At 36.5% G+C, this 27,065-nt stretch overlaps 1 protein-coding gene across 1 annotated transcript in view; it reads right to left on the bottom strand.

The window, feature by feature from the left end:
• Nucleotides 1–26,875, bottom strand: part of LOC127861996 (guanine nucleotide exchange factor subunit RIC1-like) — a 59,872-nt gene extending 32,997 nt beyond the window's left edge. The window contains exons 1-14 of the mRNA XM_052400838.1: nt 26,679–26,875; nt 22,491–22,598; nt 21,660–21,748; nt 20,434–20,541; nt 15,261–15,403; nt 14,158–14,288; nt 9,929–10,020; nt 8,176–8,264; nt 7,675–7,819; nt 6,878–6,926; nt 6,218–6,361; nt 5,131–5,307; nt 3,527–3,637; nt 324–413 (exon numbers count right to left, since the gene is read on the bottom strand). Of these exons, the coding sequence (XP_052256798.1) occupies nt 324–413; nt 3,527–3,637; nt 5,131–5,307; nt 6,218–6,361; nt 6,878–6,926; nt 7,675–7,819; nt 8,176–8,264; nt 9,929–10,020; nt 14,158–14,288; nt 15,261–15,403; nt 20,434–20,541; nt 21,660–21,748; nt 22,491–22,598; nt 26,679–26,819 (1,617 nt within the window). The 5' untranslated portion in view covers nt 26,820–26,875. The remainder of the gene's footprint in view (nt 1–323; nt 414–3,526; nt 3,638–5,130; nt 5,308–6,217; nt 6,362–6,877; nt 6,927–7,674; nt 7,820–8,175; nt 8,265–9,928; nt 10,021–14,157; nt 14,289–15,260; nt 15,404–20,433; nt 20,542–21,659; nt 21,749–22,490; nt 22,599–26,678) is intronic.
• Nucleotides 26,876–27,065: the final 190 nt, after the last annotated feature.

The following is a 27,065-nucleotide window of genomic DNA, read 5'->3' as shown; positions in this document are numbered from 1 at the left end:
CAAGAGATTGCCATGCAATATGGTCCCCTACAGGTGAAACTCCACCATTGTCAGTAATTTTTTTTTTGATTTGTTGCCATAGCAACCAGAATTTTGACGTAGGATTAAAATGAAATGACGTGCATAATCTCCATATTGCCATCTATCCATGTTTCAAGTTTCATGAAAAAATATGAAGAACTTTAAAAGTTATCGCAGGATCCAGAAAACTGTGACGGACTAACAGACAGTCTGCAAACCATAATTCCCCTCCGGTTTCACCGGTAGAGGACAATGACTGATTATGACATAACAAACCCATCTATATCTATGTCTCTATCTACCTCGTCTCTCTGGCCAATGATGTTGTAGCAGGCTACACAAATGAAGTCCTTCCACCAAGCCATACCTCCTGACACAACCATGTCGCGTTCCTGGATAATATAACAACGCTGGTGTAGGCATCACAAATATTTCATTCATGCAAATATATTGTTCAGTAAACTGACTGGAACATGTTTTTTGTATCACCACCCTGTCTAAGAGGATTAAATGTTACTAGTAAAATTAATTTAATGATGATAGAAATGCCATACATCCATACAGTGTTGAATGTTCATACATGTATTGTGTTTCATCATAATTGACAGGTAAGGGTATTATAATGGGTATCAATTGAAATCAAACTGACTATTGTGTCTATCAATTTCATGTTACAAGCCACTGCGACTTTGAAAATTGACATATTGATACATGAATTTTCATCTTCCTCTCCTCCCATGTTAACATTATACCATTTTTCATGATTGGAGGTCAAAGAGTTCTCCAGATAACATGTCGAGACAAATGGTGTATGGACCCTACCAACAAATTGACAGATCTGTGACGAAAGAAGCCAATGCTTTTTTGATGGAAGGATATAACGATCTCTCATGTACCCATTTATTCTAATTCAGCAACCATCTTTTTTAAGGCAAAATTTTACTTTTGACCTCATGTGAACTTTGAGGAAGGGAGGTGGCTGTTACATGCAACACGTCATTTCTTTATGATGGCCATTTGTGGCAAGCTATATTAATGCTCCATGATGAATTAAAAAGTTACAGTCCAAACAAGCTGTCTTACATGTACGTTGAAATTTTGACCTTGTCCTCTAAAAATAACCTTGACCTTTGTGTAAGGAGCATGAGTTCACAGGCAACATTCCATCTCCTTACTGTGGCTGTTGGTAAGTTATAATCCAGGCACACTATTTGATGTAAAATATTTTACCTATAACCTCTTAGAGTAATCTTGACCTTTTAGGCAGATAGACAAGTATTACATGAGAAATGTTGTCTTATGACGAGTAATATTTGTGCAAAGTTGATATAAAACAAGAAACCATCGGAGACGGGTGATGCTCCCAAAGGTTTTTTTGTCACAATATTGCACTATATATTCAGATAAAAGGAAATGTCTTGAGGGCACAGTAGTTGGGGGAACAAGAATATTTTTATATAAAATTTCAAAGGGCCATAACTCTGTGAAAAATCATCCGACCAGAACCCGCTGATAATATGCACATCTCCTCTTGGTAGTGAAGCTTCCCATAAAGTTTCATTGAATTCTGGTCATTAGTTGCTGAGAAATAGCCCGGACGAGAATTGCACTATATGTACAGTGTATGGAAAATTTCAAAGGGCCATAACTCTGTGAAAAATCATCCAACCAAGACCCGCTGATAATATGCACATCTCCTCTTGGTAGTGAAGCTTCCTATAAAGTTTCATTGAATTCCGGTCATTAGTTGCTGAGAAATAGCCTGAACAAGAATTGCACTATATGTACAGTGTATGGAAAATTTCAAAGGGCCATAACTCTGTGAAAAATCATCCAACCAAGACCCGCTGATAATATGCACATCTCCTCTTGGTAGTGAAGCTTCCTATAAAGTTTCATTGAATTCCGGTCATTAGTTGCTGAGAAATAGCCTGAACAAGAATTGCACTATATGTACAGTGTATGGAAAATTTCAAAGGGCCATAACTCTGTGAAAAATCATCCAACCAGGACCCGCTGATAATATGCACATCTCCTCTTGGTAGTGAAGCTTCCTATAAAGTTTCATTGAATTCCGGTCATTAGTTGCTGAGAAATAGCCTGAACAAGAATTGCACTATATGTACAGTGTATGGAAAATTTCAAAGGGCCATAACTCTGTGAAAAATCATCCAACCAGGACCCGCTGATAATATGCACATCTCCTCTTGGTAGTGAAGCTTCCCAAACAGTTTCATTGAATTGCGGTCATTAGTTGCTGAGAAATAGCCCGGACAAGAATTGCACTATATCTACAGCGTATGGAAAATTTCAAAGGGCCATAACTCTGTGAAAAAATCATCCGACCAGAACCCGCTGATAACATGCAAATCTCCTCTTGGTAGTGAAGCTTCCTATAAAGTTTCATAGCATTCCAGTCATTATTTGCTGAGAAATAGCCCGGACAAGAATTGCACTATATGTACAGTTAATGGAAAATATCAAAGGGCCATAACTCTGTGAAAAATCATCCGACCAGAACCCACTGATGAACATCTTCTCTTGGTAGTGAAGCTTCCCATAAAGTTTCATTGAATTCCGGTCATTAGTTGCTGAGAAATAGCCCGGACAAGAATTGCACTATATGTACAGTTAATGGAAAATTTCAAAGAGCCATAACTCTGTGAAAAATCATCCGACCAGAAACCGCTGATAATATGCACATCTCCTCTTGGTACTGAAGCTTCCCATAAAGTTTTTGAATTCGAGTCATTAGTTGCTGAGAAATTGCCCAGACAAAAATTGTGCACGGACGGACGGATGTACAGACAAAGCGGCGACTATATGCTCCCCCCAAAAGCCTATAAGGTGATGACACAGTTATTGAGCCAAACACATTGTCTTAAGGTGGTTTACATTTGTGACCAGTTTTTTTTTTAAATCCATTGATAGATACATAACAACATTATGGCTGAGACAGAAATTTGTTAGCTGTTTAAATGTCAAATTTGACCATTGACCTCTTAGTGTGACATTGACCTTCAAGGTAGGGTGACGGGTGTTACAGACACCCCATGTGTATGTCTTGTGTTTTAAGTCAAGAGTTTTCTGACAGACATCCCAATACACAGATGATCAATAAAAGTGCTATCTTTGGAATTTTTTATGGGGAACATACAGAGTAAGTTTGTAACACTGTTTTTTTTTTAATATAAATAAACCCAACACTTGATATGTATGAATTAATTAATTTTTTTCTTCGATATATGAATCTACAATCTTTGCATCTTTTAATTGTCATTTTATTAATAATCTCTGAACATTCATTACATGCAAAAACACACCTCCATATTGAGAGTTAAGAGAGATATTCGTGAATCTTGTATAAAATGTTGACCAAATACTACAGGCTCACTTTGAACATCTTTATGTACAATCTCATACATAAATTTGATGACCATTAAGGAATTTACCGTTAAATAAGCAAAACGTATGAGCAAAGTATATTTTCTAATAAAAACATTACCTGCGTTTCATTACCAAAGAGTTTCCATTTCCTGTTGAACAGAGCATAGTGAGCGAGCCCCGTCTTGCCTGCCACAGCAACACACTGCCCTCCCTTGTCTATACAGGTGTACTGCAAACAGAAACAGGTAGAGAGGATAAGGTGAGTGCACACTTCCCTCCCTTATCTATACAGGTGTACTGCAAACAGAAACATGTAGAGAGCATAAGGTGAATGCACACTTCCCTCCCTTGTCTATACTGGTGTACTGCAAACAGAAACAGGTAGAGAGTATAGGGTGAGTGCACACTTCCCTCCCTTGTCTATACAGGTGTACTGCAAACAGAAACAGGTAGAGAGTATAGGGTGAGTGCACACTTCCCTCCCTTGTCTATACTGGTGTACTGCAAACAGAAACATGACAAGTATAAGGTGAGTGCACACTTCCCTCCCTTGTCTATACTGGTGTACTGCAAACAGAAACAGGTAGAGAGTATAAGGTGAGTGCACACTTCCCTCCCTTGTCTATACTGGTGTACTGCAAACAGAAACATGACAAGTATAAGGTGAGTGCACACTTCCCTCCCTTGTCTATACTGGTGTACTGCAAACAGAAACAGGTAGAGAGTATAAGGTGAGTGCACACTTCCCTCCCTTGTCTATACTGGTGTACTGCAAACAGAAACAGGTAGAGAGTATAAGGTGAGTGCACACTTCCCTCCCTTGTCTATACTGGTGTACTGCAAACAGAAACAGGTAGAGAGTATAAGGTGAGTGCACACTTCCCTCCCTTGTCTATACAGGTGTACTGCAAACAGAAACAGGTAGAGAGTATAAGGTGAGTGCACACCTCTCTCCCTTGTCTATACTGGTGTACTGCAAACAGAAACAGGTAGAGAGTATAAGGTGAGTGCACACTTCCCTCCCTTGTCTATACAGGTGTACTGCAAACAGAAACATGACAAGTATAAGGTGAGTGCACACTTCCCTCCCTTGTCTATACAGGTGTACTGCAAACAGAAACATGAAGAGAGTATAAGGAGAGTACGCACTTCCCTCCCTTGTCTTTACAGGTAGATGATTGTTTAAACTGATGATTGTTTGGCTTTCAAACTGCACGATGAAGTACAAAGACATAATCCTTTAAGTATGCCATTTACCTTTGAGTTGGTATTGTTACCCATGTCACATAGTCTTATGATGGTTTACATTTATGCCAAAGTATTTAAACATCCATCAATATATGGGGAATAGTGGCTGAGACAGGAATGTCCAAGATTTTTAATGGCAAAATCACACTTTTTAACTCTTAGCCTGACCTTAACATTGCAGGTAGGGAGGCAGGTTTTACTTGAAAGATTGTAATCTTATCATGGTTAATATTTGTGCCAAGTTATTTTTAAATCCATCACAGACAACAGTACATCTGCTATTTGCAGAATTCTTCAAACAGGGACAAAATCATGTTTAGAACACAAAAGGTGTATACTGATAAAATTTTAAAAAATATATAAAAAGGATTGAAGACCTTACATTGAAAGAAACAAAAATAATTACTCTTTTATCTTTATTAAAAGGCAAAATACTTCACATCTGTTAAATTTTAAATGAGAACTTAAACATACCCTGATTGGCCAGTTATTTGCTAGATAGCTGTGTGAGATAGGGATAATCTGCCAGAGTTTACTGCCAACCAGTATGTTAGACTCTAAGCCCGTGTACTGACTAGACCTCGACGTGATGTCCCCTGTGTTCAGGTACAGCTTGTCCTCACCTTGCAGGAAAACATGCTCGTGGTTGGTCTGAAAATAGGAAAACAATGTTTTATTTTAGCCACATTTTGGGAAAACTGGGCTTAATGCAAGTGCTAGGTTTTCATCCTAGATTGGTCTGTGCAGTTCACACAGGCTAATCAAGGACAACAATTTCTGCTGTTATAGAATTTTTCCATTAAAGGAAGTCTCAACAAAAATCATGTCGAGGCGGAAAGTGTCGTCCCTAATTAGCCTGGGCGGACTGTACAGGCTAATCAAGGGCAACACTAAACACACATGCATTAAGCCCAGTTTTACCAAAACGCTATTTAATTATTAGCACAGCAGTCAGTTAACCTACTTACACTTTTCTAGGGAATTAGTTTGCCAGTCATTAGTGTATTTACTTATGTGAGGAATTAACAACTGCCCTACTTCTTTCAGTGTTAGGGTTACAATAGTTGTGGACAGAATTATAATAGCAACAAAATTACCTGGTTAGATTAAAAATGCAACCTGTGACCTTTAGAACAGCTTTTAAATAACTGACCTTGATGGTTGGTCAGCGAAATACAAATCAACCAACAACCATATTTTTAAGTACAGAAGATGTAAAATATTGAAATGTGTGCAAGCAATTAAGGGCAAACAAATTCATCCAGGATGTTAAATTATAAATGAACAAAAATAATAATGTATTTACCTTAATCACAAAATTACATGTATACAGATGTTGTTTCTATAAATACATATAAATTTCACATCTATATGTTTGAATTTATTAACAACATTACCATACAATGGAATTATCGGACATTCACCATAGCATTAAATTGATAAAATATTGTAATAAATGATTCAGGCATGTTGAAATTGGATTGCTTAGAACAGGAAACTCGTATCAATTTCATTAGATTGGGTGAAGTAAGAAATACATGTATAAGAAAGATTTGCTCACCATGCAAGGGTTGACAGTGAGCGAGCTCTTGACGAACTGGAGCTGTATGAGATGTGACTGGTTCACGTTCTCAAACTGACTGGTCTCCTCTGCAGTAGACTGGGTGCCTATCATCCACAGGTGATACCCTTCTAATCCCCACTCCTTATGAAATCATTGAGGGGTTTATTTGAAACATAATTTTCGATAGATCATTTTTCATTAGCCAATAAATTATTTTTCATTAAGGCTATGAAAGGTGTTAAATCATGAGGGTGCAATCATTTATAAGAATGAAACAAAAATACACAAAAAAATACATGAAATATTCAACCAAACCTTAAATTTTTACATTATGTCACACATATTGTAACAATGGAAATGAGATCTTTATTTTACCAAAGTTCACGGAGAAGGGGATTTCTGTTTGATAACAATTGTTTGTTTCAGTCCATTGTGTAGCTTCCAATTGACATGTAAACATGAGAAAAGTAATATTTTATTTGTTGGTTTAATATAATAAGTCATTAGTTTCCTATAACTTAAAATATTTTTCTGTTTTGATTGTAGATGGGACATATGTATGTTAATAAAAATGTGTATGCATGAAATCAAAATGAGCATCTGTGAAGATTTCAGCAGAATCAAACATTTTATAATTTCGAAGAAATAACTTCTTACCATTGACTTAACAGATGGAGGAAAAAGCTTTGGATATTCTTTGGTGACACTGAAAACATGGGGAAATAAATATTAATTTGTAATTCATGTCAAATGAAAATTACATGATCTTTCAGAAAAAAACAAAGGATCCTGATTCAATTAAATATTATTTCCAAGTGCATTATAGCCAAAGCATATACAGGATTAAAGAATGTTCAAGGTGCAATAACCATTTTATTGTTTTGTTTAGTGTATTTAAATATAGTGATGTATCAATGATTCTTGAAATTTCATTAGTTTTTGTTCATAACAAATAAATAAAGTGAATTCATATTAATAATTCTTCAAATTTCATTAAACAAGCATTCATAGCTTTTCCCAATATCAGATGACTTTACTATAAATTCCAAAATACACAGGTACAAGTAATTAAATTGTGAATAAAAGCGTTAAATACATATTACTCTTCCCCATCTGAGCAGTAGAAAGGCAGTATCCAAATTATCTGGGGACTGTTTCAATAAACATCGTAGCACATATTTACGATACGATACATTTTTCGAATATACATAATTGCTAAAGTCTATATCATATGATTATAAGTTTTCAGTACTTAATTAATTACATTGGCATCTTAAGCGCCGTATATATTTGACGGGCATGGCAATTTAGTTCGTCTACTTATTAAGATTACAAAATTATCTCGTAAGTTAAATTGTCGTAAGATCATTTATAAAACAGCCTCCTGGAGTAACTGTATATATTGTGTCTAAGAGTTGTCAACAGAAAATAATGCAAAACACATACAAACGTACCAGAAATCCCCACCAACAGTACAGATAAGTAGAGATCCAAACACGCTCCATAGTGAGAAACCCCCCTGTTGCCAGACCATGGCAAGAGCTGTCCCATCAGGGGTCCACTTGAGACATGCTACAGGACCCACCGTGTGGTTCATTTCTTATAAGGAATAAGAAGGCAATATTTGGCGAGTGGAGATTTTGTAACATGCAAAGGTTAGTAAAACTGACGGCTCATGAAAATATTTATTATCTTGCATTGTGAGTGATAATAATATATTGCCCCATTGGTGAAAAAACGGTGCCATGTGCTTTCTAATTTCAATGTCACATAGAACCTTTTTGCAACAAGGGGGCCATATGTAATCAGTTCATGCAAAAGCAACTTCATTATTTGCTTTGAAAAGACAGATTGTAAGCCTGAAACAATGAATTTGATTTGTTTTACTGCTAAAATCCCTCATCTAAGCGTCTTCGGTGTCAATTTTGTGAAAATACATATACAATTGTAAATACCTGGGAAGTTTTTACAAGTGACCTGTAGCCTATGAGTTGCCTGCAGTGTCCCTTCTACTTCGTTCAATGTGTACACAACACCACAAGAACTGTAACAAAATAAATGAGTTGTAAACAATGTGGCTATATCTGTTAGACAAATCTTCAATTCAAGTATTAGAGTTACTAAATATTAACGCAATCTTTTGCGAAAATGAGTATTAATGAAGGTCAACCCATAACAAGAGCTGTCAGAAGACAGCGCGCTCAACTTTTCGAGTGATTGACAGTATAAAGTAAGCCATCATGGGGAAATAGTTCATATTCAATAAGGTCAAGGTAATATAGTCATATTCTAACTGGAAGAGGACGATAATTGAAACATATTGATCGCTTATATTTAAAGAAGTGGTACATTATAGACGATTCTGAGTTCAGGTACATGTTCCACAATCTATTGAATATTTGTAAAGACATAAAACAAACTAAGATTATATTTCAAGTTTGATAGCAATAGCTTTGGTGGAATGGTTGGACAGTCTTTCAAAAATAAAATAATAAAAATAAATATTTTTTTTTTTTTACAATGTTTAAAAATAATAAAATCTTTTTGTGTTGGGGGATGGAGAGGCAGAATAATGTGGGGGTGGGGCTATTTATTTACTAGATGATATTTGGAATAAAAAAAAATTACTTTTTCTCAGGGAGGGGGATTCTGGGGGGGAAGGACGTGGGGGATGGTTTCAGTGGAGTCCATTGTTGTATGTTAGGTAAGAGTTGATATGTCAAAGTATGTATCAAATCTGATCCTTAATATAGAATGGCAATTTAAGCAAAATTTATTTATTTGACCATGAGATTCAAGGTCATTCAAAGGTCAAGGTCAAATTCAACTTGCAGGTACAGTACCCTCATGATAGTAAGAAAGTATTTGAAGTTTGTAAGCAAAAGCCTTGATACTTAAGAAGTAAAGTGCATCTAAACACAACATTTAACAAAATATTCAAAGTTACATGTACTAAGTCAAAAAAGGGCCATAGTTCCGTCAAAATGCCAACCAGAGTTATGCAACTTGTCCTGTACAGTCCCCTAATGATAGTTAGCGAGAGTTCCAAGTCTGAAAGCAATAGCTATGATAATTTAGGAGTAAAATGGACCAAAACACAAAACTTAACCAAATTTTCAATTTTCTAAGTATAAAAGGGGCCATAATTCTGTCAAAATGCCAGTCAGAGTTACATAACTTTTCCTTCACAGTCTCCTTTATGATAGTTAGTAAGTGTTGCAAGTATGAAAGCAATAGCTTTGATACTTTAGGAATTAAGTGGACCCAAACACAAAATTTAACCAAATTTTCAATTTTCTAAGTATAAAAAGGGGCATAACTCTAAAATAATGCTGACAGAGATATGCACCTTGACCTACACAATTGTCTTGTTGCCATAAAGAAGTATTCCAAGTTTGAGTTAATTATCTTTGATAGTATTAAGGTTATTTGACTTTATAAAAAACTTAAACCAACGTCAACGCCGGGGCGAGTAGTGTAGCTCTCATTTTTCTTCAAAAAGTCGAGCTAAAAACTAGACAGCAGACTTTCAATGGAGTCCTTGTGTATAAAATTTAAGCAACCAAAAGCCATGCGACTAATTCTTTCGATATAAAACCTATATGTTTAACAATTGAGGACTAGGATATCAATACAAGCTAGACCTTGCTTCGAGTCATTTCGTTAAAGAGTTCACGAGTTTTAAAACAAATTCATCAAAATGGTTACCTTTGGCAGCCATAAGCTATAAGCCTGTATCTGTGATTGACAGCAAGACACACAGCATCTTTCATCTCTGCTGCCCACACACCAACAGTTTCCTGACATAATAAAGTAGGAAAGATTTCAGAGCTAAACTTTCTGAAAAAATGCTGACTTATAAAATGTCGAGATTGGGGACGAAATGAACAAGATATGTGTTCGTCAGAAACACTATGTCCCCTTTTGTGCCGCTTTGAAGCTATATATTTGACCTTTGACCTTGAAGGATGACCTTGACCTTTCACCACTCAAAATGTGCAGCTCCATGAGATACACGTGCATGCCAATATCAAGTTGCTATCTTCAATATTGCAAAAGTTTTAGCAAATGTTAAAGTTGGGGCAAACAAACAAACAAACACACAAACAAACCAACAGACAGGGCCAATGTTGTCCACACTATAGTGGCGGGGGTCATTAAAAGGTGCATTAAAATTCATTGTATGTAAAAGTTCAATTTTGCTTTGCCAACTTGAAACAGTAAAATTAAAAAAAAAATATTTCAAAGGGATACAATTTCAACTATATAATATAAGTTAAGGTATATATTTCATATAATAAATGCAAATAAAAAAAAAATGAATACATGAGAATCTTATTTTTTTATCAAAACAATAAATAAAGTATCCAATAAAAATAACATTTTAACTTCATGTTTTCTTGGTTTTATTGGAATTTTTGCTATTTTGACCAATATTTTAGTCAAAACTGTTGATAAAGTAAAACAAGATATGTGTTTGTCAGAAACACTATGTCCCCTTTTGCTCCGCTTTGAAGCAATATATTTGACCTTTGACCTTGAATAATGACTTTGACCTTGAAGGATGACCTTGACCTTTCACCACTCAAAATGTGCAGCTCCATGAGATACACATGCATGCCAAAAATCAAGTTGCTATCTGCAATATTGAAAAATGAGCAATTTTGGCCACATATACTTGACCTCTGACCTTGAAGGATGACCTGGACCTTTCACCACTCAAAATGTGCGGCTCCATGAGATACACATGCATGCAAAATATCAAGTTGGTATCTTCAATATTGCCAAAGTATTCATAAAATGAGAGATTTTGGCCACATATATTTGACCTCTGACCTTGAAGATGACCTTGACCTTTCACCACTCAAAATGTGCGGCTCCATGAGATACACATGCATGCCAAATATCAAGTTGCTATCTCCAATATTGCAAAAGTATTCATAAAATGAGCGATTTTGGCCACATATATTTGACCTCTGGCCTTGAAGGCTGACTTTGACCTTGACATTTACAGGGCTCGCGCTGTCGTTCGCCACTTGAGCCATTTGCGAAAATATTGAGAATTTGGCTCAAGAAAAATCCGATTTGCGAAAATGCTAAAATCTCGTAAAATTTTATTGAAAACAGCCGCCATTTTAACTCGAAACTGGTTTTCTATTATTTTCTCTTTGTTTCAATGAAAGTATTCGCAATTTGAACAGTGAACGAAAACCGGTCTGCACCTGTATCGAGACATCGCTTGACCTTATTGTTATGGAAGTGCACATGGTAGCTGGCCAATCAAAACTGAGCTCGCTTACACATGAAATGACGTTGTTGAATGAAACGTAAAAATGGGTGGAGCTTTGAATACACAGTTAATATTGTCGTCTGCAAACAAAATAGCGGCCGGTCGCAAATGTCGTATTATAAGATTAAAAACAGAGCTCCAGATAAGGATTTGTGAAATAAGTAGCGGTACTGCAACTGACAGAAAGAAAAGGAGTAACGCTTAAAATCAATTAGTACCTGTACTACCATATCCAAAAATACAGGTAGTACTGTACTACCTGTGTTCTTGGATATGGAAAGGTGTATAACTGACTTTACAGAAACATTTGCAGCAATTATAATACATATATGTAGCTTCTTAAACAGTTACTGTATTAGGTTTTCCATTCTGAATTATGATGCTAATACAACTACACATTAAAACTCACGACTAATACTATTTCTTCTTTTTTCTTTTCAAGAAAACACAAGCCAACTAGTAAGCTAAGTAAATGAACACTTATTTCACTGTCTCATCCGTTTCCCATCGTGTTTTCTAACGTTTTATGCCACCGATGCAATCAAATCGTTTAATATCGGGGCAACAATGTCTTTTTCTGGGTTTACAGATTTAATGTCAGGATGGTTAGAAGACACCGTATGTAGTCATGATATTACAACAAAGTGTTGTTTTGAGCCGCTTTAGGTTAAGCCGGAATTCAATTGCGCGCAGACATATAGTTTTTGACGGATTTACAAGTTGCAGGAAATCACGCGACAGTATAGACAATAATATATGAACCCAGTCTACAACTTTTCGGTAATTTAAATTAACGAAAAGCGCCATTAGGTTAGAGACCAACAAATCACTTCGGCTGATGCAGATGTATCGGTACGGCCAGATTTTTTTCGTAAATGCGTCAAATGGATATTAATGTCGTAATTGTACGTCCAGTTTATAAAAATAGATGCGTAAATCTTCATGAAAAAGGCGTATTTACAGCTGTACGGCCCTTATCTGGAGCTCTGATTAAAAATGAAAATATTAATAAGCGTGGCAATAAATTAATTATTTCCAAGCTGACTATCGATCTAAATTAAAGAGTGATAATTAAATTATTAGTTCTATGTCGTTGATGTTACAACTTTCTGCAGATTTTCGATTGAAATGAAAAGGTGATAATTAATTAATTTGATCGTTTTACTCACACACTATGCTTACTAACAGCGGCGTATTTTAATCAAAGGAAAACGTGAAAAACACGTGCGGTTTAATTGCAATTAAAGTTTAATTAAAGTTACGAATTTGTAACGCACAGGAAGACTAATTCATGTCGTCTACTAAATAAATGGAAGTAATCACTTTGTCCGTACAGTAGCGTACATGGCTTCTTTAACCTTAAAGCGTCCTTTGAACGATAATGAGTCTGAACAAAAAAAAAAAAATTAAAACACAAAAAAACTAGAGCATTCCAAGAGTCATGGAAAGTTGATAATAATTGGCTTCGCTTTGAGAATGAATCAAAATCAATGTACTGTGACCTATGCATTAAGGTGCAGAATTCCAACAAGTTCACTGTAGGTTGCAATATCCTGAAAAAAGACTCGGTGATCCCAGTCCCACAAATACACTCAGACATTGACACTGTCTCTGACTACTAAGGTACTGTAGGAATTGAAGGCTCACAGTCTGAACAGCTTTGCTTTGCCAATTTTGCAAGAGCCAGCCATAATTCTGAAAACAAGTCAGTGACTGACATATACTCTGCTGCAAATTTGGCAATTAAAAATGTCCATTCCTATCCAGCATCAGCAGAAGCTGCCAAAAGGTGGTTAGTATCCCCATTGTCTAAAGTTGATTGTGAACGATGGTTCAGTAGGCAGAATGTAATCAAAACTGATCTAAGAAATTGTTTGACTGTAAAAAATTTGGAACATCTCATGAAAAGAAAAAGACTGCAAAGATGTTGACTTTAAAGTGATCTACAAACTGTGGGCTGGTTAAAAAACAGCGCAGAATAATAATGAAATAATAATGATACATGTCATGACTTTGTTCTCTGTAAATTGCAGGATTTGTTTGCAATGTATTTTGTGAATAAAAAGTATGCTTGTATTTTACATGCCATTCATCATGTTGTTAAAAATGTGCTGTATGAAAATATCTCTATTACTATGAAAATTGTGATGTGATGTATATTATGATATGTGACATGTGCTTGTTGTCATTAAAAGAAATATGACAAATCTATATTATATATTGTTATTTGAAACAAATGAAAACTGGTTGGCAATAGGCCGAAAACGCACTACAGACAATCTAGGATCCAATAAATTTCAGGGGGAGGGGGTGACATGTCCCCGGACCCCCTAGATCTGGGTAGCTCAAACATTTTTTGGGCCAGCGCTAGCCCTGCTTTAACCACTCAAAATGTGCAACTCCATGAGATACACATGCATGCCAAATATCAAGTTGCTATCTTGAATATTGAAAAAGTTATTGCAAATGTTAAAGTTGGAGCAAACAGACCAACGTACAGACCAACAGACAGGGCAAAAACAATATGTCCCCAACTATAGTGGGTGGGGGACATAAAAATCCAGATAAACACAGAAATCAATGAGTTTTTAATTTCATTATAATTAATCAGAAAGCATATCTGCTGTAAAAAATCAATGCTTCCCACCCTCTCCTCTCGTATAGATGAAGACATGAGCAGCACTGCTTTTCCAGATGTTAGCACCATACAATAACCACCAATAATGGGACTGTATTCCATCTGGGCCACATATCCATCTTCGGAGGTCAGCTTATGTCCTGCAAGTTTCATTAACCTGTTTTAGTATCTAATGAAATGTTCTGTTCTGAAAATGTTGACAGTGACACACAAAAACAGTTTTTTTTTATAAAAACATAGATTACACTTACATCTACGCAAAATAAGCTGTTTGTAATACTGTAATGCCAATCATCTTTAATAGCACTCCAGAGAAAATGTTTTGATTCTGGGGAAGATTAGGTGGATTCTGTTGGACACCTATATAGCTAAATGTTTGGAAATAAATAAATCAATAAGACTATAGCCAAGCAATATATGTTTCCTACTGGCTCCACAATGGTCAGATTTTTTGGTTGTTGCCATAGCAACCAGAATTTTTGACGTAGAAAGAAAATGAAATGAAGTGCATAATGTCCATATTGCCATCTATCCATGTTTCAAGTTTCATGAAAAAATATGAAGAACTTTTAAAGTTATCGCAGGATCAAGAAAAGTGTGACAGACAGACGCACATAGCGCAAACCATAAGTCTCCTCCAGTGAAACTGGTAGGGGACAATAAATCAAACGCCATTACTCTTAACTCTTTAGAGCAATTAGGTAAAAATGTTAAAAATGCAACAAGCTAAAAAGCCCAAAAGAAAATGGTCAACAGACTATCAAACTAACCTACATTAGCAAACTTATGTACTCTGTCATCTTTAAAGGTCAGGGTAATTTTATTCAATATCATTGTCATCAAATTTGCGATTTAAAGAACATTATTCAATTAACTATGCAAACGCAATTTCTGCAAAAATTGTTGAATAATTTAATATTGTTGACATTGTGGATTTAAACAGTGAGGCATATAGGTTGGATCTTTAATGTGTACATTTTTTAATAATATCTAATGTAAAACTTTGAACATAAATTGTCAATAAGCATTTAATTTTGTGTTTGAGCAGAAGCTAGAAACACAAGATATTTACACAATTAACATAAAAATAGAACTACTGCTCGAATAATTACCTCTTGATTGCAAGAAATCTGTTGCAACAGCCAGGTCTTGCAGATGGAATGAAGCCTTCTCGTTTTTCTGCCCAGTCCAGCGCAGTCGGGTGAGAGAGCCATCAGCAGTCGCTACTGCCAAATCTTCACGTATACACAGGCAGCTGAAAAACATACATGGATTACAAACTTTAAAGTAAGGTTTAGCACTGAGAATGAAAACGACACCAATGGTGTATTTAAATTGAACTTAATAAAACCATGTGATGTGCTTGTGATGTTCGTAAGGATTGGGGTCTATAAACATTGTGGAATATCCTCTATTCCCCTTACCTCAAAATGTTTAATACCAAAACATACCAAAATGCCAAATTCATGCCCTGTGAATGAGTAATTTTAACCAAGAAGTTCCAGATAAGTTCTAAACTTATTACGAGAACTCAAATTTCTATCATTATACTGAATGAATGGGAGCGTCTAAGGCACTTAGCTTCTTATCATCATAAATACACATTGTATTACTCAGTGTGGTAAAAATAGATAATACTAATTTGGTGCCTAATACAGGTAAGTTCATTTAGCAAGGCTTAGATAAACTAAACCATAAGTCTAATATATGTACAGAATTTTCTGTGCTCGACATTTTCCAATGTATTTATGCCATCATTATGCATTTGTTGGTATTTTATTCTGAAAATCAACTAAAGAAAATAAACAAAAACATGAAGTGATTTCATGAAAATTAAGAAAATGATGTCACTACATTACACTACAGTGGAAAAATAGCAGTATTTGTACAACAGGGTTTTATTCCATCACTGCAGCCCTTATGATCAGATAACACTTCACTCTCAGGTGAAGCTACCAATAATGCTTACCAAGTGATTGTGCCTGTGCGATGCACTTAGGATTGTGTGTAATTCTTAACATATTATTGTGCCAGTGAGATGCAATTATCACTGTAGTTAATGCTTACCAAATAATTGTGCCTGTAAGATGCACATAGGACTGTAGGTAATGCTTACCAAGTGATTCAGCCTGTGAGATGCACATAGGACTGTAGTTAATGCTTACCAAATAATTGTGCCTGTAAGATGCACATAGGGCTGCAGGTAATGCTTACCAAGTGATTGTGCCTGTGAGATGAACATAGGACTGCAGGTAATGCTTACCAAGTGATTGTGCCTTTGAGATACACATAGGACTGTAGGCAATGCTTACAAAGTGATTGTGCCTGTGAGATGAACATAGGGCTGCAGGTAATGCTTACCAAGTGATTGTGCCTGTGAGATGACCATAGGACTGCAGGTAATGCTTACCAAGTGATTGTGCCTGTGAGATGAACATAGGGCTGCAGGTAATGCTTACCAAGTGATTGTGCCTGTGAGATACACATAGGACTGTAGGTAATGCTTACCAAGTGATTGTGCCTATGAGACGCACATAGGACTGCAGGTAATGCTTACAACGTGATTGTGCCTGTGAGATTAACATAGGACTGCAGGTAATACTTAGCAAGTGATTGTGCCTGTAAGATGCACATAGGACTGCAGGTAATGCTTACCAAGTGATTGCGCCTGTGAGATGCACTTAGAACTGAATGTAATGCTTACCATGTGAATGTGCCTGTAAAATGCACAAGGGACTGCAGGTAATGCTTACCAAGTGATTCAGCCTGTGAGATGCACTTAGAACTGTACGTAATGCTTACCAAGTGATTGTGCCTGTGAGATGCACTTAGAACTGAATGTAATGCTTACCATGTGAATGTGCCTGTAAGATGCACAAGGGACTGCAGGTAATGCTTACCAAGTGATTGTGCCTGTGAGATGCACTTAGAACTGTACGTAATGCTTACAACGTGATTGTGCCTGTGAGATTAACATAGGACTGCAGGTAATACTTACCAAGTGATTGTGCCTGTAAGATGCACAAGGGACTGCAGGTAATGCTTACCAAGTGATTCAGCCTGTGAGATGCACTTAGAACTGTACGTAATGCTTACCAAGTGATTGTGCCTGTGAGATGCACTTACAACTGCAGGAAATGCTTACCAAGTGATTGTGCCTGTGAGATGCACATAGGACTGTAGGTAATGCTTACCAAGTGATTGTGCCTGTGAGATGCACATAGGACTGCAGGTAATGCTTACCAAAAGATTGTGCCTGTGAGATACACATAGGACTGTAGGTAATGCTTACCAAGCGATTCAGCCTGTGAGATGCACTTAGAACTGTATGTAATGCTTACCAAGTGATTGTGCCTGTGAGATGCACTTACAACTGCAGGTATTGCTTACCAAGTGATTGTGCCTGTGAGATGCACTTAGAACTGAATGTAATGCTTACCATGTGAATGTGCCTGTAAGATGCACAAGGGACTGCAGGTAATGCTTACCAAGTGATTGTGCCTGTGAGATGCACTTAGAACTGAATGTAATGCTTACCATGTGAATGTGCCTGTAAGATGCACAAGGGACTGCAGGTAATGCTTACCAAGTGATTCAGCCTGTGAGATGCACTTAGAACTGTACGTAATGCTTACCAAGTGATTGTGCCTGTGAGATGCACTTAGAACTGAATGTAATGCTTACCAAGTGATTGTGCCTGTGAGATGCACTTAGAACTGAATGTAATGCTTACTATGTGAATGTGCCTGTAAGATGCACAAGGGACTGCAGGTAAAACTTACCAAGTGATTGTGCCTGTAAGATGCACAAGGGACTGCAGGTAATGCTTACCAAGTAATTCAGCCTGTGAGATGCACTTAGAACTGTACGTAATGCTTACCAAGTGATTGTGCCTGTGAGATGCACTTACAACTGCAGGAAATGCTTACCAAGTGATTGTGCCTGTGAGATGCACATAGGACTGTAGGTAATGCTTACCAAGTGATTGTGCCTGTGAGATGCACATAGGACTGCAGGTAATGCTTACCAAAAGATTGTGCCTGTGAGATACACATAGGACTGTAGGTAATGCTTACCAAGCGATTCTGCCTGTGAGATGCACTTAGAACTGTATGTCATGCTTACCAAGTGATTGTGCCTGTGAGATGCACTTACAACTGCAGGTAATGCTTACCAAGTGAATGTGCTTGTGAGATGCACATAGGACTGTAGGTAATGCTTACCAAGAGATTGTGCCTGTGAGATGCACTTAGAACTGCAGGTAATGCTTACCAAGTGAAATTGCTTGTGAGATGCACATAGGACTGTAGGTAATGCTTACCAAGTGATTGTGCTTGTGAGATGCACACAGGACTGTAAGTAATGCTTAACCAAGTGATTGTGCCTGTAAGATGCACATAGAACTGCAGGTAATGCTTACCAAGTGATTGTGCCCGTGAGATTCACATAGGACTTTAGGTAATGCTTACCAAGTGATTGCGCCTGTGAGATGCTTATAGGACTGTAGATAATGCTTACCAAGTGATTGTGCCTGTGAGATGCACACAGGACTGCAGGTTATGCTTACAAAGTGATTGTGCCTGTGAAGTGAAAAAAGGACTGTAGTTAATGTTACCAAGAGATTGTGCCAGTGAGATGAGCATTGGACTGAAGGTAATGCTTACCAAGTGATTTTGCCTGTAAGATGCACATAGGGCTGCAGGTAATGCTTACCAAGTGATTGCTCCTGTGAGATGAACATAGGACTGCAGGTAATGCTTACCAAGTGATTGTGCCTTTGAGATACACATAGGACTGTAGGCAATGCTTACAAAGTGATTTTGCCTGTGAGATGAACATAGGACTGCAGGTAATGCTTACCAAGTGATTGTGCCTGTGAGATACACATAGGACTGTAGGCAATGCTTACCAAGTGATTGTGCCTATGAGACGCACATAGGACTGCAGGTAATGCTTACAACGTGATTGTGCTTGTGAGATTAACATAGGACTGCAGGTAATGCTTACCAAGTGATTGTGCCCGTGAGATTCACATAGGACTTTAGGTAATGCTTACCAAGTGATTGCGCCTGTGAGATGCTTATAGGACTGTAGATAATGCTTACCAAGTGATTGTGCCTGTTAGATGCACATAGGACTGCAGGTAATGCTTACCAAGTGATTGTGCCTGTGAGATGCACTTAGAACTGAATGTAATGCTTACCATGTGAATGTGCCTGTAAGATGCACAAGGGACTACAGGTAATACTTACCAAGTGATTGTGCCTGTAAGATGCACAAGGGACTGCAGGTAATGCTTACCAAGTGATTCAGCCTGTGAGATGCACTTAGAACTGTATGTAATGCTTACCAAGTGATTGTGCCTGTGAGATGCACTTACAACTGCAGGAAATGCTTACCAAGTGATTGTGCCTGTGAGATGCACATAGGACTGTAGGTAATGCTTACCAAGTGATTGTGCCTGTGAGATGCACACAGGACTGCAGGTAATGCTTACCAAGTAATTCAGCCTGTGAGATGCACATAGGACTGAAGTTAATGCTTACCAAGTGATTGCGCCTGTGAGATACACATAGGACTGTAGGTAATGCTTACCAAGCGATTCTGCCTGTGAGATGCACTTAGAACTGTATGTAATGCTTACCACATGATTGTGCCTGTGAGATGCACTTACAACTGCAGGTAATGCTTACCAAGTGATTGTGCTTGTGATATGCACATAGGACTGTAAGTAATGCTTACCAAGAGATTGTGACTGTAAGATGCACATAGAACTGCAGGTAATGCTTACCAAGTGATTGTGCCCGTGAGATTCACATAGGACTGTAGGTAATGCTTACCAAGTGATTGCGCCTGTGAGATGCTTATAGGACTGTAAAAAATGCTTACCAAGTGATTGTGCCTGTGAGTTGCACACAGGACTGCAGGTAATGCTTACAAAGTGATTGTGCCTGTGAAGTGAAAAAAGGACTGTAGTTAATGCTTACCAAGAGATTGTGCCAGTGAGATGAGCATTGGACTGTAGGTAATGCTTACCAAGTGATTTTGCCTGTGAGATGAACATAGGACTGCAGGTAATGCTTAACCAAGTGATTGTGCCTGTGAGATACACATAAGACTGCAGGTAATGCTTAACCAAGTGATTGTGCCTGTGAGATGAACATAGGACTGCAGGTAATGCTTAACCAAGTGATAGTGCCTGTGAGATACACATAAGACTGTAGGTAATGCTTAACCAAGTGATTGTGCCTGTGAGATACACATAGGACTGCAGGTAATGCTTACCAAGTGATTGTGCCTGTGAGATGAACATAGGACTGTAGGGTGAGTTTGATTGCGGGCACTGTCTCCCCATCGAGCATGCCATTCGCTTCACGTCGAGGAGTCTGAGACCTGAAGAGAACAGAAAGGGACAACACTTTTGTGAATTTGTTGATTTCAGCGTAAGTTTGTATCATCAGTACATGACTGGTGATACAAGAAGGCCATGGTGACACTGAAGAGCCTACCTGAGTTCAAAGTATACCACTTGGTTGCAGAATTTATGACTCCATTTGACCCAGGATCAAAAATGGCATAACTTTTTACCTGCTCGCCTTGTGTTTGGACACAGGAGACCCCGATTGCATTTTGGCCTAGACAAATTCACCAAAATTGACCAATAAACTTGTTCACTAGATAATCTAGACTAGTAGTGGTAACAAGGTTTTTCTAAGATATAAACTGGTCACATATTTTCAAACTCACAGGCCCAAATTAAAACACTGCCTTGATATTGTCAAGATAAACATTTTACAAAATGAAGACAAAAATATGTTCAAAAGAGTAGAAACACCGTTTTTTTAGATTTGAACAGGTGGCCTAGCTAGTTATGTATATTCGAAATAGGCCTTAATATTGACAAGATAAACATTTTGACAAATGTTGATTGACATTAGTTATAAACATGGCTTCTAAAGAACTAACACGTTTTTTTCTTAGAAATGATCTGATGATCTTGTTTTTTAATGCATTTTGCCCAGATTCAAATTCTGCCAAGATATTTTAAAGATGAACATTTTGACATAGTTTCACCAAGATTGAATACAAATGTGCACTCAACAGTGATAACAAATGAAGTGGAGGACACGCCCATAATACACAATACACATTGCTTTAGACATAAATTGGAGAGTGGCGTGTTAAGGTATCCGTTTTATATGACTACAAGTTGAATGTTAATACAATTGTCAGTGCCCCGAGTACTTTCAGGGCAAAGCAAACCAACTATGAATGGGCCATCAAGGTCTTTAAGACTTAGAATTTGACAAAATATGTGTTATGTAATGTTAATAATACACATTTTACAAATTATAAATTAACAGCATCACAAATTCTTTAGTATTTGATCAATTAAATATAACATTGATGAATAAATCAGTAATTTTAGTATTTGTCTATGTCATGAGTATGAACAGTATCCTTTAATATACAAAACAGATGAGCATAATATACCTTAGTAAGGAACTTACTTTCCCTCTGAGGTTACATAGAGACAGTGGTGGTTTGGCACTGAGATATCCAAGTCCACTTTGAACAGGGCAATATAGCCCTTGCTTGTCTGCAACAAAATGTGTTATTAAATATATACAATGTTAGATGAGAGTACAGTGAAAAAAAATGTTCAACTAGAGCTTGTCCCAGCAAATGAGCTCTAACCCAGCATGTGTTAATATGTAGCATTTTGTATAAGTTTAGAAATTTTAAATGAAGGATAATAATAATAGTAAATGATTAACTTCATTATTATCATATGGAACAATACATTAAAATTTTAATATTGTACATTTAAAAGTTCAGAAGCTTTTTATCAGAAAAGGCTCTGTCTACTAGGGTCTATCTGCTGGTTCAATATTTTATGTTCAAATGATCTTGTTAGTCCAACTGTATAAGGTGTAAGTATCAAAACTGAATTCATGGCACGTAAGGTATTACAGCTGATATTATATTTACAGAAAATGATGAGTCTTAGTAGCAATAACATGAGACTTTAAGAATTCTCAGTCTGACCTTATCCAATGGCAGATGATTTGTGGGAAAAGTCAAGGAAAAAAACTACACTACTAGACATCAATGGTGATCTGGTTTGCATGCTAAGTGTATAAGTGACTAGAAAAGGTTGTTTAATAACTTTAAGATCATAACATTTATTGTGGTATATACCAGGAGCAGCTTTAGAAACATGGTAATATTTTTCTGACATTAATTGTATTCCATTGTGTCTTAAGTTTGGAAATATGTTGCAGACTTTATAAACACTGCACTAATTACAAAATCTAAAATATAACTACATGTTACTCTACCATAACTGCCAGGGCAGTAGAGTCTGGTTTCCATTCTGCTTTGATGTAACTGCCGAATGTTCCAAGACCACTTGTTGATTGTGTATAGCTTGCAATCTCTACAGATGGCTGAAAAGTAAGAGTGCCATGTTTTAAATGGTATGGATCATTCAAATGTTTGGATAAATCAAATGTTAAACTTTTAAACCACTTGTTCAGTAAGAATATTGCCCTCAAGTTCCCTTTTATTGACACAAAATGTTATTTGTCGCCACATTAAAATTTAACAAGTTTAAAATGTAAATTTACAAACATCAACAGTGTTATTTTGACAAAAAAGCTTAATTAAAAAAAAAAATTAACCATAGCACAACTGTAAGAATGAATGTGCAGTGCTTTCCACAGGCCATTTAACAGTCCCGCACCGTGGCACTAGTTGCAATAATTCAACTCTCGGCTTTATAACCCAAAGGGTTGCTGAGATTTGCAATGCGCCGTCTATTGTCCAAAGGTGCAAAATTTCATCACCACTGCAAAGGCTTAGGAACACTGATACTGCAAAAACTTATCAACGTTTACCTGTCTAAAGCACACACTTATGCAAATGGTACCATTTAACCAAAAAATAATTGCTTTTTATTTACATTGTTATTCTTTCGTACGCTCTATCGACCATATTTGGAACTGTTGTAATGTTGCGGACAAAACGTGTCGCTATCGGTTAGGTCACATAACACCAAAATTTTCCACAATTTGTGATATTTGATGTACCCGTTAAGTCGATAACGATGTTTTGAGTTGTCGAATATTAACACTGTTCAAAATTTCAAAATGAAAGTGACAGCAAGAATAGCGTGTTGAAATAGTGTTGCGTTTTTAGGTTGCATGCAATGGACAATGTCCGTAGGCTGCCATTCAGGTAAACCTAATGTGTTAATGAAGTTTATTCATGGCTTTCCTTAATTGGTAACGAACGATGTCTGTTTAGTGATGCGCACGATATCTCAATCTCTTGCACGGCGGTTACATTACATTCACCTCTGTGTTGGGCTCAGAACGGACTATTGTTATGAAAGCATCTCATTTATGTCATTATCATTCCAAGCGTTCATCATTGAGGTTACAGAATACTTAACAATCTCTTGCACGACGGTTACATTGCATTCACTGCATTAAAGAAAACTGTCTCATACCATGATATCTTATATCAGTCTTAATTCATTATTATAAAATTGATACGTTTTTTTTATGTAAAGAAACCAACATACATACACACGTCAAAGCAATTCCTAACGTCACTCAAAATAAAATATGTTCAATTGTTTACATTTGTGAAGTGCGTGGAATGAGTCCATCTGCGTAAATGGGCAATAAATTAGTTCCAAAGAGTTGCATTAAAACTCGCAAGTTTTTGCATGATTTATCGTACATTTAAAAGTCATTTTTCTTAATTTAATGCATGCGATCTTAAATATCCAATCAAATATACGTTGAATGCATTTGTTTGGTTTTATCTATTTTATAGACAAAATGGAGGGCTGAGCCTTTCGCAGAGTTGTATGTGAGAGCAAGGAACGACAACTCTGCGTGGAGATTGACGATATCTGTGCACAGATTTGCTCTTGAGTTGATTAAGGGGTGCATATGGACTCCCAGAGCCGCCAAAACAAAAATCATGAAAGGCGCTGGGAGTAGGTTTATATGGACTAACCATGGTACTTGAATTTCGATATCAGAGTTTGCAGGGCGTTTGACATTAGTGCATTTTTTCACTATTAAACTACAACTAGTCATTCTTAAAATCAAAGCGATATCAACCTATCCTAATATTTTTAGAGCCCATTTACAATCCTATGTCAATAGCATGTATCTCTTTACCCAAAAGTCAGGGCATCATTGTCTATGACAATCGATATTGGCAATAAGCGCGCACGCTTTGCATGAGCAACAGCAATAGTAGGCTTAAATACCTGCGGTAAAATTATGCTAACAACAAATGACAGGATTGCCATAAATGTTTGGTTTTCATACAGTTTGTTGTCTTTGTCACTTACCACACTTGTTACAATACACTCCACGTGTTTTCCCAAAAAAACGCGCTCACTCCGCGTTTTTTCCTGCTCTCGAGTGTTTACGCGGAGTTTGAAAGCGAGGTAAAACCCAGCGTTCGGCCGAGTTCGCTAATACCTGCGGCATGTATAACTTTAGCCTAGTCGGTAAACGCAGACAATTTCCGCGTTAGCAGTGTGCTACTGGGCATGCCAAAAAATAAAAACATTGTTATTAAAATTGTTTAAATACAAACTGTATAAAAATAAAGATAATTGTATACAAAATTAATATGTATAAAAATTATGTTTTTAAATTCACAGGTACGTCTACAATATGGCTGAATACACGACATGTCTATCGTTTTGACAAATTAATATTTAAATCATTACACATATAACACAAGGATAAATGTTCCGTAAAATTTCAAAATGAGAATAATAATACATGTAAGTAATCCGAAACACACTACGATTTTTAATGTTAACACGCCGTTTACAAATGCTTCATGTATATTTCCCGATAAAAGCGCGCGAAAATTATGCTGCAATGTACAAGGTCAAGGTATACTCCTGCAAAGCGTGAGTGTATTGATTTTTTTATACAAACTTTGTAGCGCAGAGAACACTTAATTCTGTTGATTTCGGTTAAAAGTTTCTTTGGTATTTTTTAACAAAATTATATCGCGAATAAGTTGATATTTCCTCTAAAATAATTTCAAATCGAACACGCCGAATCTGAATTGTTACGGTATTTCAGTAGAGTAATTATTTTAACAGTAATTGTACTGTAAACTGATTAAAGAAGACATCTGGGCGACACTGGATTAAGTGTTTGACGTTATGAAAACACGCAAAGCTTGTCTAGTACTGACCTATTGTGTAGACTTCTGTCTGCGGTGTTTTGACAAAAGGGATTAATATGAATGTGAATGTCACTTTGCCGAGTTGGTCCAGAATTACTGGTAAACATTTTTTGAATGTCTACGCAATTAGAATACAACTGTGAATATTTAATGCAACTATCAACTCAATAGTTACCACCTTCTTTTAGCAATCAATGGAATAACCTACCTACAAAGAGAAAATAAATGCATTAGTGAGCAGAGAATCGACTTTGTTCCGACAATTAAAACCATTCCTTATGCATTCGTTGAACGTGTTTACTTGAGTAAGTTATGCCTTCAGACAGGAAGGGGCTTTCCTTTGATAACGTCAAACTGTCAATTCACACAGATTTGCGAGACTTTTAGGGTCCTTGGTCATTTGTTTACATGTTCAGTATAGAAAAAACACCTGCTTACATGAAAACTTTGGATTAAATTATCAAAATAAAAACAAAGTTGCAAACTACGATTATATTAATTGGTAAGTATCAGTTTAAAGACGACGTTTTGTTTGTAGTAAATAACGAGTTTTCTATACAACTACTTCTACAACCAAGTGGGGATTGATCTATCTTGGTTGTTGCTTTTTTAATGGTATATTATATATATATATATATATATATATATATATATATATATATATATATATATATATATATATATATAAATATATATATATGTACTTGTAATAAATATAATTTTATTTGAAAATCAAGAGTCAAACAAAGTTAAATTGATCGTTATTTAAGACACGGAGTTTCCCCACGTTGCCAACACCGAGGGCCGCCAAAATCATGCAAATGCTGTGTATCGTGAAATTTTCTTAATCTCCCTTGGCGTTACTGCACGAGGCGTATGGAGGGAAATTGGGGAGTACGCGTGGAGTGTACTGTACTTGTTAAAAAAAAAGAATTGCACAAAAAACACTGAGAATGTCAATAAACTTATTGAAAACAGAGTTGTACATTGAATTTTATTATTTATCTTTTTGTGGTGATATTTTGTTAATAACACACTTTGTCATAGTCTAAAAGGCTATTGAAGCTAGCCTTTAAACCATCATTTGTTGACAAAACCTTAGCCTTAGGGGAGGTTGCTTTTGTCATGGACATTAGAAAGAAACAATAATGACATTCTTGCATATCAACAGGAATGTATTGATTCTGAACGAAAATGAGTAATGCGCGGTTTTGGGGACATGAAATGTAGTTAATAAATCATGAAAACACTACACTGTCAGTCACAAATTGTGTGACAATTTTCGCCATACGCACCTTACAATACCAAATGCTTATTTTTTCATCGTACAGGACTGCAAAAAGCATGCGATCGCAGCTTGAGACTATGTAACATGGTTCTTGTGGATGATTTCCTCTTTGTTTCAAATATTTCGGCCAACCAACTGGGAAATACATTATGTTTTCATTGTTATGCCACGAACTTGTCAGTCAGCCATGTTGACATAATACTACCTTGTGAAAGCAAATATTTGATTGGCCAGCGACCAATTAGATTAGCCAATCAACTACCATTTAGGATCGAATATTGCGTTTTACTTTCCAGTCGAAAGTGAAAATATGCATTTCATTTCCAAAGTTTGATAATCGCATTTCAAAGGGAAAACGCATTAAAACGCGCAATTCTTGAATGGTACCAGATAA

Source organism: Dreissena polymorpha, chromosome 16 (assembly GCF_020536995.1).
Source record: "Dreissena polymorpha isolate Duluth1 chromosome 16, UMN_Dpol_1.0, whole genome shotgun sequence".
NCBI classification, from domain to species: Eukaryota; Metazoa; Mollusca; class Bivalvia; order Myida; family Dreissenidae; genus Dreissena; species Dreissena polymorpha.
Note: the sequence above shows the minus strand (reverse complement) of the source record. Positions and strands in the feature narration are given on the sequence as shown.